This window comes from Mustela nivalis (genome assembly GCF_964662115.1).
Source record: "Mustela nivalis genome assembly, chromosome: 14".
NCBI classification, from domain to species: Eukaryota; Metazoa; Chordata; class Mammalia; order Carnivora; family Mustelidae; genus Mustela; species Mustela nivalis.
The window spans coordinates 43,894,647-43,907,836 of NC_139033.1; the positions used below are offsets into that span (position 1 = coordinate 43,894,647).

The window sequence follows — 13,190 nt, forward strand, 5'->3', positions numbered from 1 at the left end:
ATCTAGATAGTTTCTGACAAAATCTTATACATCATGCACACTTCAATCTTGATTTTTGTTTGGAGAAGATGAAGAATTTCATATTATTTTTACATAAAAAGTAAATTTTCTTGCAGAAGTGAAAAATTGAAGATTACTCATTGTTTTCTTATTTAATATAAAAAATGGTACTGGGCCCTGGGGGATACAAAGGAATTGAACCACAGCAAAGAATGGAAACCACTCATCTCAGGGAACCCACAGTCTAGCAACAAAAACAGTCATGTAAGCCAGGAGTATGCAGTAATATGGCCATGCGCAGGAGACCAAAGAGGTTTATAGTAACAGTGAAAATTCTAGACATAATAAGGCCCTGGGATTTTCATAGGGGTGACCTGTTACTTGGTTGAATTTCCTCAGCGGAAGGAGTGAATGGTTATGTTTGGTTAAAGCTTGTTGAAAGGTACTGTACTCTTCTGTCATTAACACACACCTACATTTTACGTTTGTTGGAAATGCCTCATCACCAGCATGTGGAAGGGTGGCCAGGGTGCCAGGGAGTTGCACATGAAGCATCATGGGCAGGTGTTGTGGGGACAGGGCATTTTCAGTGTGAAGAGGGGGACTCCTATGGACATGTACCTGCCAAATGCTTAGTGATATGATATGCATTTCCCCAGCTCAGCCACATCCATGCAACCACTATGATTTTGTGTTACGTGAGTGCAACTTGAATTTTCATTTACTTATTTCACTTTGAAATGATTCATTTTTTCGAAATCTTTTTTCAAAAGTCTTGTGAGTAAATACCCTATTTTTATTTTTAAAGGTTTTATTCATTTACTTGAGAGAGAGCGAGAGAGAGAGCATGAGAAGGGGGGAGGGTCAGAGGGAGAAGCAGACTCCCTGCTGGGCAAGGAGCCCGATGCAGGACTCGATTCCAGGACTCCAGGATCATGACCTGAGCCGAAGGCAGTTGCTTAGCCAACTGAACCACCCAGGTGCCCCATTTTTTCAAAATCTTAAGCGTATTTTAAGTCTATCCTTATACCAAATGGTAACGTCTTGAAAATTGAGATTGATGTGCTAATTATTTATATTTCTAATATGCATAACTACTGAAGATTTCTTTTTAAATGCCAGACTTAACCATCCCTCTGGTCATCAGTGCATTGTTTTGGGAAACACTGCTTTAGGGGCGAGCATTGGAACCCGATTGAATGAGGTTACTGGGAACTAGATAGGGGCCTGTTCTGGAAGGAAGGGCTCTTGGTCCTCCGAACTCACAGTACCCCTTTCTTATTTCATGGATCATGGTTAATTTACCTGATATCTTTGCATGAGATAGGATTTATCTCTGAGGACACTAGATTTCATTTTGTTTTTCTTAATGCTTTACACTTTATTTTTAATTTATTTATTTGGTTTTTTTTTTTTTAAAGATTTTATTTATTTATTTGACAGAAAGAGAGAGAGAGATCACAAGTAGGCAGAGAGGCAGACAGAGAGAGGGAAGCAGGCTCCCCGCTGAGTAGAGAGCCCAAAGCGTGGCTCAATCCCAGGACCCCGAGATCATGACCCTAGCCGAAGGCAGAGGCTCAACCCACTGAGCCATCCAGGCGCCCCGGCTTTACACTTTAATATAGTGTCTAATGGATCTTAGGATCTTGTAAATGTATATTTTAGGGATGTGTGATTGTGGAGTGTCACTGAGATAGATGAATTTTATTATCGTTCATTGTTTTTCCTTTTCAAAAACAGCTATCATCTTTGTAAATACTGAATTATTTCAGTGGGTATTTTTTTTTTTCAGTTTTTCTTTAACCATTCTGTTTCCTTAAGGAATAAAACTTTAGAGATTTTACTTATTTATTTATTTATTTGAGAAAGATGGGGGACAGGCAGAGGGAGAGAGACTCTCAGCAGCTCTGTGCTGAGCACAGAGCCCAATGCAGGGCATGATATGATGCTAAGTTCATGACAAGAGCCGAAATCAAGAGTCAGATGCTCAACTGACTGAGTCATCCAAGAGCCCTGGGAACAAAACTTTTTTTAAAAAAAGTTCCATATGGCTTATATTGTGCATCAGAGATTTTGAAAGATTTCAGACCACTCAAGTAGATAAAATGTTTTACTGTCCTATCAGTTTTAAAAATATTTTCCTCTGTTCCTTTACGGTATATTTATTTTTTTTCTCTTTTTTGAAATAGTTGAAGCATTCCTTTTGGGAGTCAGGTTGGGGGGTAGTAATATCATGTTGTTTTGTATTAGGAAAATTGAATTTGGCTCAAAATTGTTTTAGGAACTAGCAGTCATCAGATATTTTAAGAGGGCTTTGAATGTAAACACATGTAAAAAGCGACTTTCTCTCTCCCCCAGTACTGTAGTATGACCAGCTGTAGTTCAAGATTATGTATATTGTTGTTTTATGTTCATTTTAAAATGAAAAAAAAAATTGTTGCAGAGATCACGTTTTCTTTTTTTTTTAATTGACTTATAGTTTTATTTTTTTCAACATGTAGTACATCATTAGTTTCAGACATAGCATTCAATAATTTATCTGTCGCATATAACACCCAGTGTTCATCATGATCATATTTTCTTAGCTTCAAGTTTGTTACATAGAAAAAGGAGGGGCACCTGGGTGGCTCAGTGGGTTAAGCCGCTGCCTTCGGCTCAGGTCATGATCTCAGGGTCCTGGGATTGAGTCCCGCATCGGGTTCTCTGCTCAGCAGGGAGTCTGCTTCCTCCTCTCTCTCTGCCTGCCTTTCTGCCTACTTGTGATCTCTCTCTGTCAAATAAATAAATAAAATCTTAAAAAAAAAAAAAAAAAGGAGTCACTTGAGGACTATCCCACCCCCGCTTTCATTTATTTATTTATTTATTTATTTATTTATTTATTTATTTATTTGAAAGAGAAGCAGGGAGGGGTACCTGGGTGGCTTAGTGGGTTAAAGCCTCTGCCTTCGGCTCAGGTCATGATCCCAGCTCAGGCCCAGATCCCACAAACCTGCCTCGGGCTCTGCACAGTGGGGAGTCTGCTTCCTCCTCTCTCTGCCTGCCCCTCCACCTACTTGTGATCTCTCTCTCTCTGTCAAATAAATAAATAAAGTATTTTAAAAAACAAAAACAAAGAGAAGCAGGGAGAGGGAAGGGGCAGAGGGAGAGGAGAGAGAATCTTAAGTAGGCTCCATGCCCAGTGTGGAGCCTGATGCAAGGCTCAGTCTCAACCTTGAGATCATGACCTGAGCCGAAATCAAGAGTCAGACACTCAACCAACTGAACCACCCAGGCACCCTGATCTGTAGAGTTTTGATGCTTGTCCCATGCATTGCTTTATATGCTTTATAAAGATTGTACCCATTTATATCCCACCACTAGTGTCTAGAAGTACCTGTGCCATAGTACCCTCATCACCATTGGAGGCACTGTAATTTAAAATACAGGATTAGGGCGCCTGGGTGGCTCAGTGGGTTGGGCCGCTGCCTTCGGCTCAGGTCATGATCTCAGGGTCCTGGGATCGAGTCCCGCATCGGGCTCTCTGCTCAGCAGGGAGCCTGCTTCCCTCTCTCTCTCTCTGCCTGCCTCTCCATCTACTTGTGATTTCTCTCTGTCAAATAAATAAATAAAATCTTTAAAATACAGGATTAAAGCCAATTTTGACAGTATTTAGAACTTTAAAAATAGCAAGCTTTTCCTTTAAACAGCAAATATAAAATCTGTATTTATGTACTTTTAAGAGTATCAAATATAAAAATCTGTGTTATTTATACACTTTTAAAATATTCTTTGGTAAGTAACCAAAGTAAGAAAGTGAAAACAAGTAAGTGAAGTCGGTAAGTAAAGGAATAAAAGCAGGCCGACCCCTGTAAGGATATAAAGCATGAAAAAGATGTAGCTCTTTTCCATCAGGGAGTGCACAGGAGGTCTCGGTCATGTACACCGTGCACGAGTGTAATGGAGGTTTGTAGCTTCAGTGAGTGATGGGGAAAGACGTAACCAAAGTGCCGGGAGAGCAGAGAGGAGGCAAGAGTTATTTTTTGCTTTATGTATTAGAGCAGACAGATTATTGTGGACCTTAAACGATTTTCCAAGCTAGAAAGGATGTAGAAGAAGAAATGAAAGAAAATTAAAAAATGGGAGGAAGTGAATAGCATCTTTGGTTGAGACTCATAAAAAGTGTATAAATCTATTTATTGATAGATTTCTGGACTGGTTCTTTCCTTCAAGGATCATCAGAACATTTAGGTAACATTCTTTTTGTTCCCTACAAATGTAGTGCAGTTTATTTGCTTGTCTCTGTTTTGTGTCCATTTCTCCTTTGGACCGTGAGCTCCATGTCTAGGGCCTCAGTATCCTTGGGTTCATCAGGGTCCAGTCCAGTGTCTCACACTTTGCCCAGTCTGTAGCAGGCCCTTACTACACAGTGACCTGACCGCATTGAAGTGCATGGGCAATCAGGACAGAGCTGGGGATGGCGAGTTTCCTGCGTGGTTGGTATGCGACCCTTAAAAGAAATCAATTTTTTTTTTTTTTCAGATTTTATCTGTTTATTTGACAGACAGATCACAAGTAGGCAGAGAGGCAGGCAGAGAGAGAGTGAGAGGGAAGCAGGCTTTTGAGCAGAGAGCCCGATGCGGGACGCGATCCCAGGACCCTGAGATCATGACCTGAGCCGAAGGCAGCAACTTAACCCACGGAGCCACCCAGGTGCCCCAAAATAAATCAACTTTAAAGTTAGTGATCATCAGACAAGTATTTTTTTCCCTGCAGATACTCCTAACTGGTAATGGAACTGTTCTGTGTTTTGACTTTATTGATGTCCTACCCTGGTGGTGATACTGTACTATAGTTTCATAAGATGTTACCATTAGAGAACAATGGGTGATGGCTACACAGGGGCCCTTATATTGGTTTTTTTTTTTTAATAAGAACATGTGAATCTACACTCACCTGTAAAAGTTTTAAAAAATTTTGTGCAAGGAATTTTTTTTTTAAATTATGATTGTTTGTTAAAAACAAAAGTATCTCTAAACCAAGCAATAATATTCTGGAATGTTACAGCACATAATTATGTTAGGATATTGGTTTGGCTTTTCATTAGAGGCCAAATACCAGTGGCTTGAACAAGATAGAAGGTTTACATTTCTGTCACAAAACTCTAAGCTGGCCCAGGGGTGTAGGCAGGTTTACGTCCTGAGGTCATGCAGGGACCAGAGTTCCTTCTGTCTTGTTTTGCCATCCCCTTGGGTGGTGTCCTCATGGACAGAGTTGAATCTGTATGCCTCTCGTAAGCCTTGGTTCCAGCCCAGGGGAAGAGTGAGGATGTGAAGAGAAAATAATTTCTTTTTGAGGATATGACCGAAAAACTGCATATGCTACTCCTAGTCATATCCCGTTGGTTGAAATTTAGTCAAATGGCTGTAGTGTGCTGCAGGAAAGACCAGAAAATGTAGTCCTGCGCAGCTCAGTCCCAGGGTGTTTTATTAATAAAAAGGAGAAAAGGGGAGTGTGGTATTAGGATCAAGTAGCTGGCTTCCCCCCCACCCCGGGTTTGCCCTGGAATGTATGTTCCATTTCTTTATGGGTAACATTGTCTTTTCCTACTATTTTACATATAGCTCAGGTAATGCATAGGTATTTAAGAATTAGATGTATTTGTTAGACCATTATGAGTTTTGTTTTAAACATTTTATTTATTTGAAAGGGAGAGAAGGAGAGAGCAAGCACGAGTCAGGGGAGAAGCAGAGTGGGGCATGGACTCCCCACTGAGCAAGGAGCCTGACTCGGGGCTCGATCCCAGGACCATGACCTGAGCTGAAGGCAGGCACTTAATTGACTGAGCCATCCAGGTGCCCCTGTTAGACCATTACAGAAATTAAAAATTAAAATTGGATTGTGGTGGTTTGCTCATCCTCTCTTTTTGCTGTTAACTTTTTTAGAGGCCAAGTGTGACTTTTATTTTTATTCTTTATACTTTTGGTAACTTCCATAGTGCCTCACCCTCATAGGTACTTACTATGTACTTATTGATTGATTATAGTCTTTTACTTGTGTTGATTGAAATGTCTCTAGCAGAACTTTACATATTTCTAACAGTTGACCTACTTTCTCCTAAATTTTTTCCTGATACCTGGTTCGTTATAATATTATAGGTCCAAATGTATGAATATGTCCCTTTTAGCATTGGTTTTATAACCAAAGATGGTATAGTATCACTATTTTTTGTATAGTTCCAATTGAATAATTAATGTTATGCATTTGTTAGATGTAAGAGATCAATTTTAGTTTGGCAAGTAGCATGTTTAGTAACATAAAAAAATAGCAGTTTACCTTAATTTCATTGGCTTAATAAAATAATGTTTAAGCTTGAGTTTAACCCTTTTTTTCCTTGATTATTTTATTGATGTTTCTGTTTGTCATACTTTGTATTTTCCTCCCATTTTTATTGTTAAGAATAAGTAATTTTGTATTAGTATTTTTTTAAAAAATTGAATCAGCAACACCAGATTTGTTCTTTTGGTTGATTTCAGTACTTTCTGGTTTTAGTTAGATCAATTTTATTTTAAGAGTTTATTTGGAAGACCTGAGGGATACAATTAAAAAACTTGGGAGACCATCCTTAATTTGCTTTTTTAGAACAGAAGGAAATATACTGTAACTTTCCCTTATTTTTCTGGTGGAGAGAAATTTTGTTTGCCAACAGGAAAATGCAATTCCACTAAGATTCTTGGGTCATAGATCAGAGGCTTGGATCAACAAAAAGAAACGAACTTTTGGAAGAACTCTGGTCCAACATTATGGGCCAGTTTAAACTACAATGTAGGCAATGGCAGGCTGCCTCCTTTCTCCCTATAAGGAAAGGCAGCTTCGCAGTAATTTCGCAGTAATATTTACCAGGGAAAGGGAGGAGGCTGTGTGTGGTGGGGGCCGGCTGGCCTGTGCTAGCTTCTCAAATAAAGAATTTGACATTATATGCGGCTTCTCCACCAGCATGGGGAAACCTGAAGCGGGGGGGAGGGGGGTGGGAAGTGAAGTGAAGTTGTGCCCTCAGAATTTTGTGAAATTCTTCCAGTGGCAGGCAGCTCTTATTTCTTCTCCTAGTCATGAAGATGTGCAGCTCTGAAGAGAATCCCCAAAACAAGCAAAAAGCCACGTATCTTTTACCTCGGAGAGCACTTCATGATCATTTTTCTTGCAGATTGAACTTCCTAATTGTGTTTTTCTTTGCTTGCGATCCTGGAACACACACAGGTGGTAGACGTAAGGGTACACAGTCATGGAGCGTACTCTGAGTGGAAGGAAGGGACTGGAAAGTTTTTATAATGTTAAGATAAACAACAAATCAGTCCCAAAGCAAATAATACTTGGAGGCTGGTTGGACTTTCTTAAATGATTTTGAGATTCTTATGAAATGCTTCAAGTTTTTCAGCTCTCTCACGAAGACTGTTTTGAATAAATTTAAATTTGTGATGGATAATAATCAGTTGTCAGTTGATAATTTTTATTCAAATACCTGGCTTTTCCTAATGAAAAGCAGGGAGAACAGTGCTTAACAGAAATTTTTCTTCTGTCTCCATCATCTTAAAGTCTATCCTATATTAAAAAAAAATCATTCCCCTCACTTCTCTTGCTGGGCCGCAAGTTTGCTTGTGCCTACACTGAAGGTTTATACTGAATATGCTGCGCACTTTGAGCTTCCCAGTATACACCTATAGGACCTCCAAAACTTGGTCATGAAGATTCTTCATCCTCTCTAACCCCCCCACCCCCCAATAACAGCCTCTTCAGAGTAAATAGTAGGCATTCCACTGACTCACAGAAAAAGTTGGGGATTTGCAGGACCACAATCATATAAGAAAAGATAAATTGTCAGGTATCTGTGCGGTCGTTTTGTACGGTGTGTTCAAGTGAAGATGTAAAATATTAGAAAGGAATGAATAAATGTTCACTCTGAACTGACGGCATAACGAAGAAATTAAAAGTATCTGCTTATGTTAGTTGAAGCAAAATAACATTTTTCAATTTTGCTTATTTTTCCATCCATTTAAAATTTCTTTACAAAAACACTTAATTTCCCAACAAAGGTGTTCTTTATAAATGCCATCTGCTCGTTATAATAAGTAATAATAAGAAGAAACTAACCGAGTACAAAGACTAAAATATCACGCCCACTGCCTCCCCCTCAGGTCTGCTCAGTGTTCATGTGTTGGTGTTTATCCCTCCAAAATTGTCAGAGGTGCTTCTTCAGCTTTTCAGAACTACATTCCCATCCCCAGTGTGCAGTATGTCACATTTTCTGGGGCTGGTGACCAGGGAATGCTCTTCTTCCCTTGCTTGTTTCTTTCACGTTCCTAACTGAGAGTTGTGCTTGAATCCGTCCATGTTGTAGAAGAGCAGTCCACTGAAGAAACACGGAAAGAAGTTAAGAGACTCCTCAGGTGCCCTTCACCCTTGCCTGTGGCCAGAGCTAACTGCGATTAGCAGCCTACCCTGCCAGCCACCTGTCGCGGCCTTCACATGCAGAGGGATATAGCTACAGTTTTTTAAAAACCAGGGGGCATATTATTTGTGTGCGTATATAGCTGTCCTGTGATTTGCATTTTCACTTAATGAGATACTAATGAAGTTTTTCCATGTCCTACATAATCATATATCCCTGGGGTCTGTGGTGGTGTTCTGTTTAATTTTATTGTTTTACATTTATTTATTTATTTTTTTAATTTTTATTTTTTATAAACATATATTTTTATCCCCAGGGGTACAGGTCTGTGAATCACCAGGTTTACACACTTTACAGCACTCACCAAAGCACATACCCTCCCCAATGTCCATAATCCCACCCTCTTCTCCCAAACCCCCTCCCCCCAGCAACCCTCAGTTTGTTTTGTGAGATTAAGAGTCACTTATGGTTTGTCTCCCTCCCAATCCCATCTTGTTTCATTGATTCTTCTCCTACCCACTTAAGCCTCCATGTTGCATCACCACTTCCTCATATCAGGGAGATCATATGATAGTTGTCTTTCTCTGCTTGACTTATTTCGCTAAGCATGATTCGCTCTAGTTCCATCCATGTTGTCGCAAATGGCAAGATTTCATTTCTTTTGATGGCTGCATAGTATTCCATTGTGTATAATATACCACATCTTCTTGATCCATTCATCTGTTGATGGACATCTAGGTTCTTTCCATAGTTTGGCTATTGTGGACATTGCTGCTATAAACATTCAGGTGCATGTGCCCCTTTGGATCACTACATTTGTATCTTTAGGGTAAATACCCAATAGTGCAATTGCTGGGTCATAGGGCAGTTCTATTTTCAACATTCTGAGGAACCTCCATGCTGTTTTCCAGAGTGGCTGCACCAGCTTACATTCCCACCAACAATGTAGGAGGGTTCCCCTTTCTCCACATCCTCGCCAGCATCTGTCATTTCCTGACTTGTTGATTTTAGCCATTCTGACTGGTGTGAGGTGATATCTCATTGTGGTTTTGATTTGTATTTCCCTGATGCCGAGTGATATGGAGCACTTTTTTGTTTTACATTTATTTTTAAATAATTAAATGGTTATATTCTTCTTACAAAAATTGTATACAAATAAAGCACACGTCTTTCTTGAATTCCATGCCAGAGGTAATTTCTGTTACCAATATGGTGTATACTTTGTCCTTCCTGGGTTTTTAAAAAAATTATTTATTTTTATTTATTTTTTATTTTTTAAATTAAAAAATTTTTTTTCCTTTTTTTTTTAAGTTTTAATTTTAATTCCCATAAGGTTAACAGTGTTCTGCTACTTTTAGGTGGTATAGTGTCCCGCAGTTCTGCACTTGGCTCAGTGCTTGTGACAAGTGCACTCCTGAATCCCCTTCACCTCTTGCACTCAGCTCCCCCCCCCCCATCTCCTCTCTGGTGACCATCAGTTCATTCTCAGTAGTTAAGAGTCTGATTTTTGGAGTCCTTCCTCTTTGTTTGTTTGTTTTTTAAGATTTTATTTATTTATTTGACAGAGAGAGAGAGATCACAAGCAGGCAGAGAGGCAGGCAGAGAGAAAGGGGGGAAGTGGCTCCCCGCTGAGTAGAGAGCCCATCTTGGGGCTCAATCCCAGGATCCTGAGATCATGACCTGAGCTGAAGGCAGAGGATTAACTGCCTGAGCCACCCAGGCGCCTCCCCATTTTTTTAAAAGATTTTATTTTGTTTTTGTCTTTAGTATTTACACACACACACAGTTTTGGTGGGTAATTTTTAAATTATTGCCTCAGTTTTCCTGCAGCTTGTCTTTTTTTCTTTTTTAACTTAGTATGTCTTAGAGATCTTTCCTTGTTAATATGTAGATATCTTAACTCATACTGTATTCCATAGTATAGATAAACCATAGCTTATTGTAACCATTTACTGTTGGTTAACATTTACATTATCTCTGTTATCTGATATTTATAAACATTATTAAATATTCTTTTCAAAAAAAAATATTTTATTTATTTATTTATTTAACAGACAGAGATCACAAGTAGGTAGAGAGGCAGGCAGAGGCGGTGGGAGGGGGAAGCAGGTTCCCTGCTGAGCAGAGAGCCCGATGTAGGACTCAATCCCAGGACCCTGGGTTCATGACCCGAGCCGAAAGAAGAGGCTTTAACCCACTGAGCCACCCAGGCGCCCCTATTAAATATTCTATACATGCTTCTTTGTGTGCCTGTTCAAGTGTTCTCTAGTATAAGAAAAAAAATGCTGGGTTGATAGGGGAGTACATTTTTAGTTTCCAGGAGAACTGCCAAATATCCTTCAAAAATCTGGTACCACTTTGATTTCTCACTTTTGGTTATTTTCTTATATATTGTTACCAATCTGTGTTACAATCTTAAAAAAATTTTTTTTTTTGTTTTCTTGGATGACCTTATTATCACATTAATTTCTCTTTTATTGCTTTGAATATTTAATTCCCACTTTTATTTTGGGTTGTTGGCTTTCTTTACTGATTTACAGGAGGTCTCTTTTTAAAAATAAATATCTTTTTCTGTTTTGTATGTTGCAGATACTTTCTTCTCTCTTATTTGTTTAGGATATATTTAATCACATCTCAGTATTTTATATCTTAAGTAGTCAACTTACCATTTTTTTTTATCTTCTTGAATTTTGTTTTCTGTATGAGAAAAAGCCTTTCTCAACTCAAGTTTGATACACATAATTTATAATTAAATACTGTGGAGATGACTAAATTCTACTGTTCTGGAGACATTTCTACAATATAGTGTAAACATAACTCTTAGACGCAGTGGGAAACCAAAAAATTCATTTGATTCACTTTATCACAATACTATTCGCTTTATTGCTGTGGTCTGGAACCAAACCTGCAATATCTCTGAGGTGTGCCTGTAAATTAATATATTTCTAGAATGATGAACAGTTCTTTCATTTCAGAGACAAAACTTTCCTGATTATCATGCATTTGTTCTTTTAACAAATTTTTCTCTAAGGTTTCATCTACTTTGCATTTCTCCCTCTTGTTTTATTTATTATTTTTTTTAATCTTTTTTTTTTTATTATGTTAGTCCCCATACAGTACATCATTAGTTTTTGATGTAGTGTTCCATGATTCATTGTTTACGTATAACACCCAGTGCTCCCTGCAGTCCGTGCCCTCTTGTTTTAAATGCAGTCATTACTCAGTTTCTGTATCAGGAGCCTTTTTCAGGCTTTGGCAAATGAGTTGTGTGAATATGCCTCTTGTTGTGTACTTTGGAGCTATTTAGATAATACGGGAATTGTCTGTACTGGGAGAGCTTGGTAGACTTACTTGTAAAACATCTGGACTTGATTTAGTTTTTAGGGCTAGCTCTTTGACCCCATTTCCCACTCCTCTAAGGTTATTTGTCCATTCACATTTTTGTCCTTGGCCAATTTTGGTATTTTGTATCTTCCTAGATATTTTAATATTTTGCTTAAGTTTTCAAAGATATTGGTATAAAATTGTACATGAAATTTTATTATAATTATGTAGATGTTTTGCTATATTAAGAAAATCTAGAAAGATATAGGAGTCTTATTAGTGGTTATCTACGGGAAGTAGAAGTGGAATTATGAGAGTAGGGAGTGGTAGTCTTAAAAAATTTTACCTCCTTTGGCAATATGAGAATTTTCAAGTAATGAACTTGTTTCAGTTTAATAATTGAAAAGTGTTATTTCGAACTTTTAAATATTAAAAAACATAGAATTAAAAAAGTATAGAATTTTTTAAAAGTATAGAATATCATACAGAAATATGTACATCCATCTTACTAGTCCCAGCACATCTTAACTGTGTGTTTTCTTCTCAAGCTGGCCTCTGGACTGTCTTCACACTGGGTGGTGTGGGCAGCAAAGCAGCTGCCTCTCCAGAACTGTCTTCCCCTCTGGCCAACCAGAGTCTCTTGCTTCTGCTGGTGCTGGCCAACCTGACTGATGCTGCAGATGCACCAAACCCCTACAGACAAGCCATTATGTCCTTTAAGAATACGCAAGGTTTGTGCTACTTTGTTCATTCCCTGCCTCCCTCCCTCCTTTACGCTCATTGTGGAGCCCAACACGGGCCTCAAACTCACAACCTTGAGATCAAGACGTGAGCTGAAATGGAGTCAGATGCTCAACCAGTTGAGTCACCCAGAAGCCCCTGAATATTCTTTCTTATGAGGAAAGAGGGTATTGCTTACACATATTGTTTATTTTTTTATAGTTGTGAAGATGATTCTCAATTTTTATATTTTCATGTTGGTTAAAGATGAGAAAAACGGACTCTTCTGTCTGTATTCACAGGAAGGTCAAATAAATCTTAGATGAGAACTGTGGTTCTTTATATCCATTTAAATTTATATTTTTATCTAGAGATAACCAAGACAGAGTTTGCTTAATTTGGATCTGCCTGTCCTTACCTATTAGAGATAGGAACTAACCAGAAAACTCCAAATGACAGGTTGTTTGAAGTTTCTCATTTAAGTCTGTATTCCAATTAGAGTTTTATAAAACTAAAAATTAGAACTCCGCTAACTTTTTTCTGCAAAGGAGCAGATGGCTTTGTGGGGTCATACATTGTCTGTCACTACCTCTTACCTCTGCTGTCGAAGCACAAAAGCAGGCACAGATAATAAGGACGTGAGCTTCGCTGGTTTCCACTAAAACTTATTTCCAAAACTTAGCTTGCCCTGAAGTAGAGCTTGAGTAGCTAGTTCCATGTTGAA

The 13,190-nt window shown here is 38.6% G+C and overlaps 1 protein-coding gene across 2 annotated transcripts in view; it reads left to right on the forward strand.

Moving 5' to 3' along the window:
• DYM (dymeclin) overlaps positions 1 to 13,190 on the forward strand; it is a 332,115-nt gene that overhangs the window by 115,932 nt on the left and 202,993 nt on the right. For both annotated transcript variants that reach the window (XM_082699258.1, XM_082699257.1), the window contains exon 9: positions 12,295 to 12,477. In XM_082699258.1, coding sequence (XP_082555384.1) covers positions 12,295 to 12,477 — 183 coding nt within the window. The remainder of the gene's footprint in view (positions 1 to 12,294; positions 12,478 to 13,190) is intronic.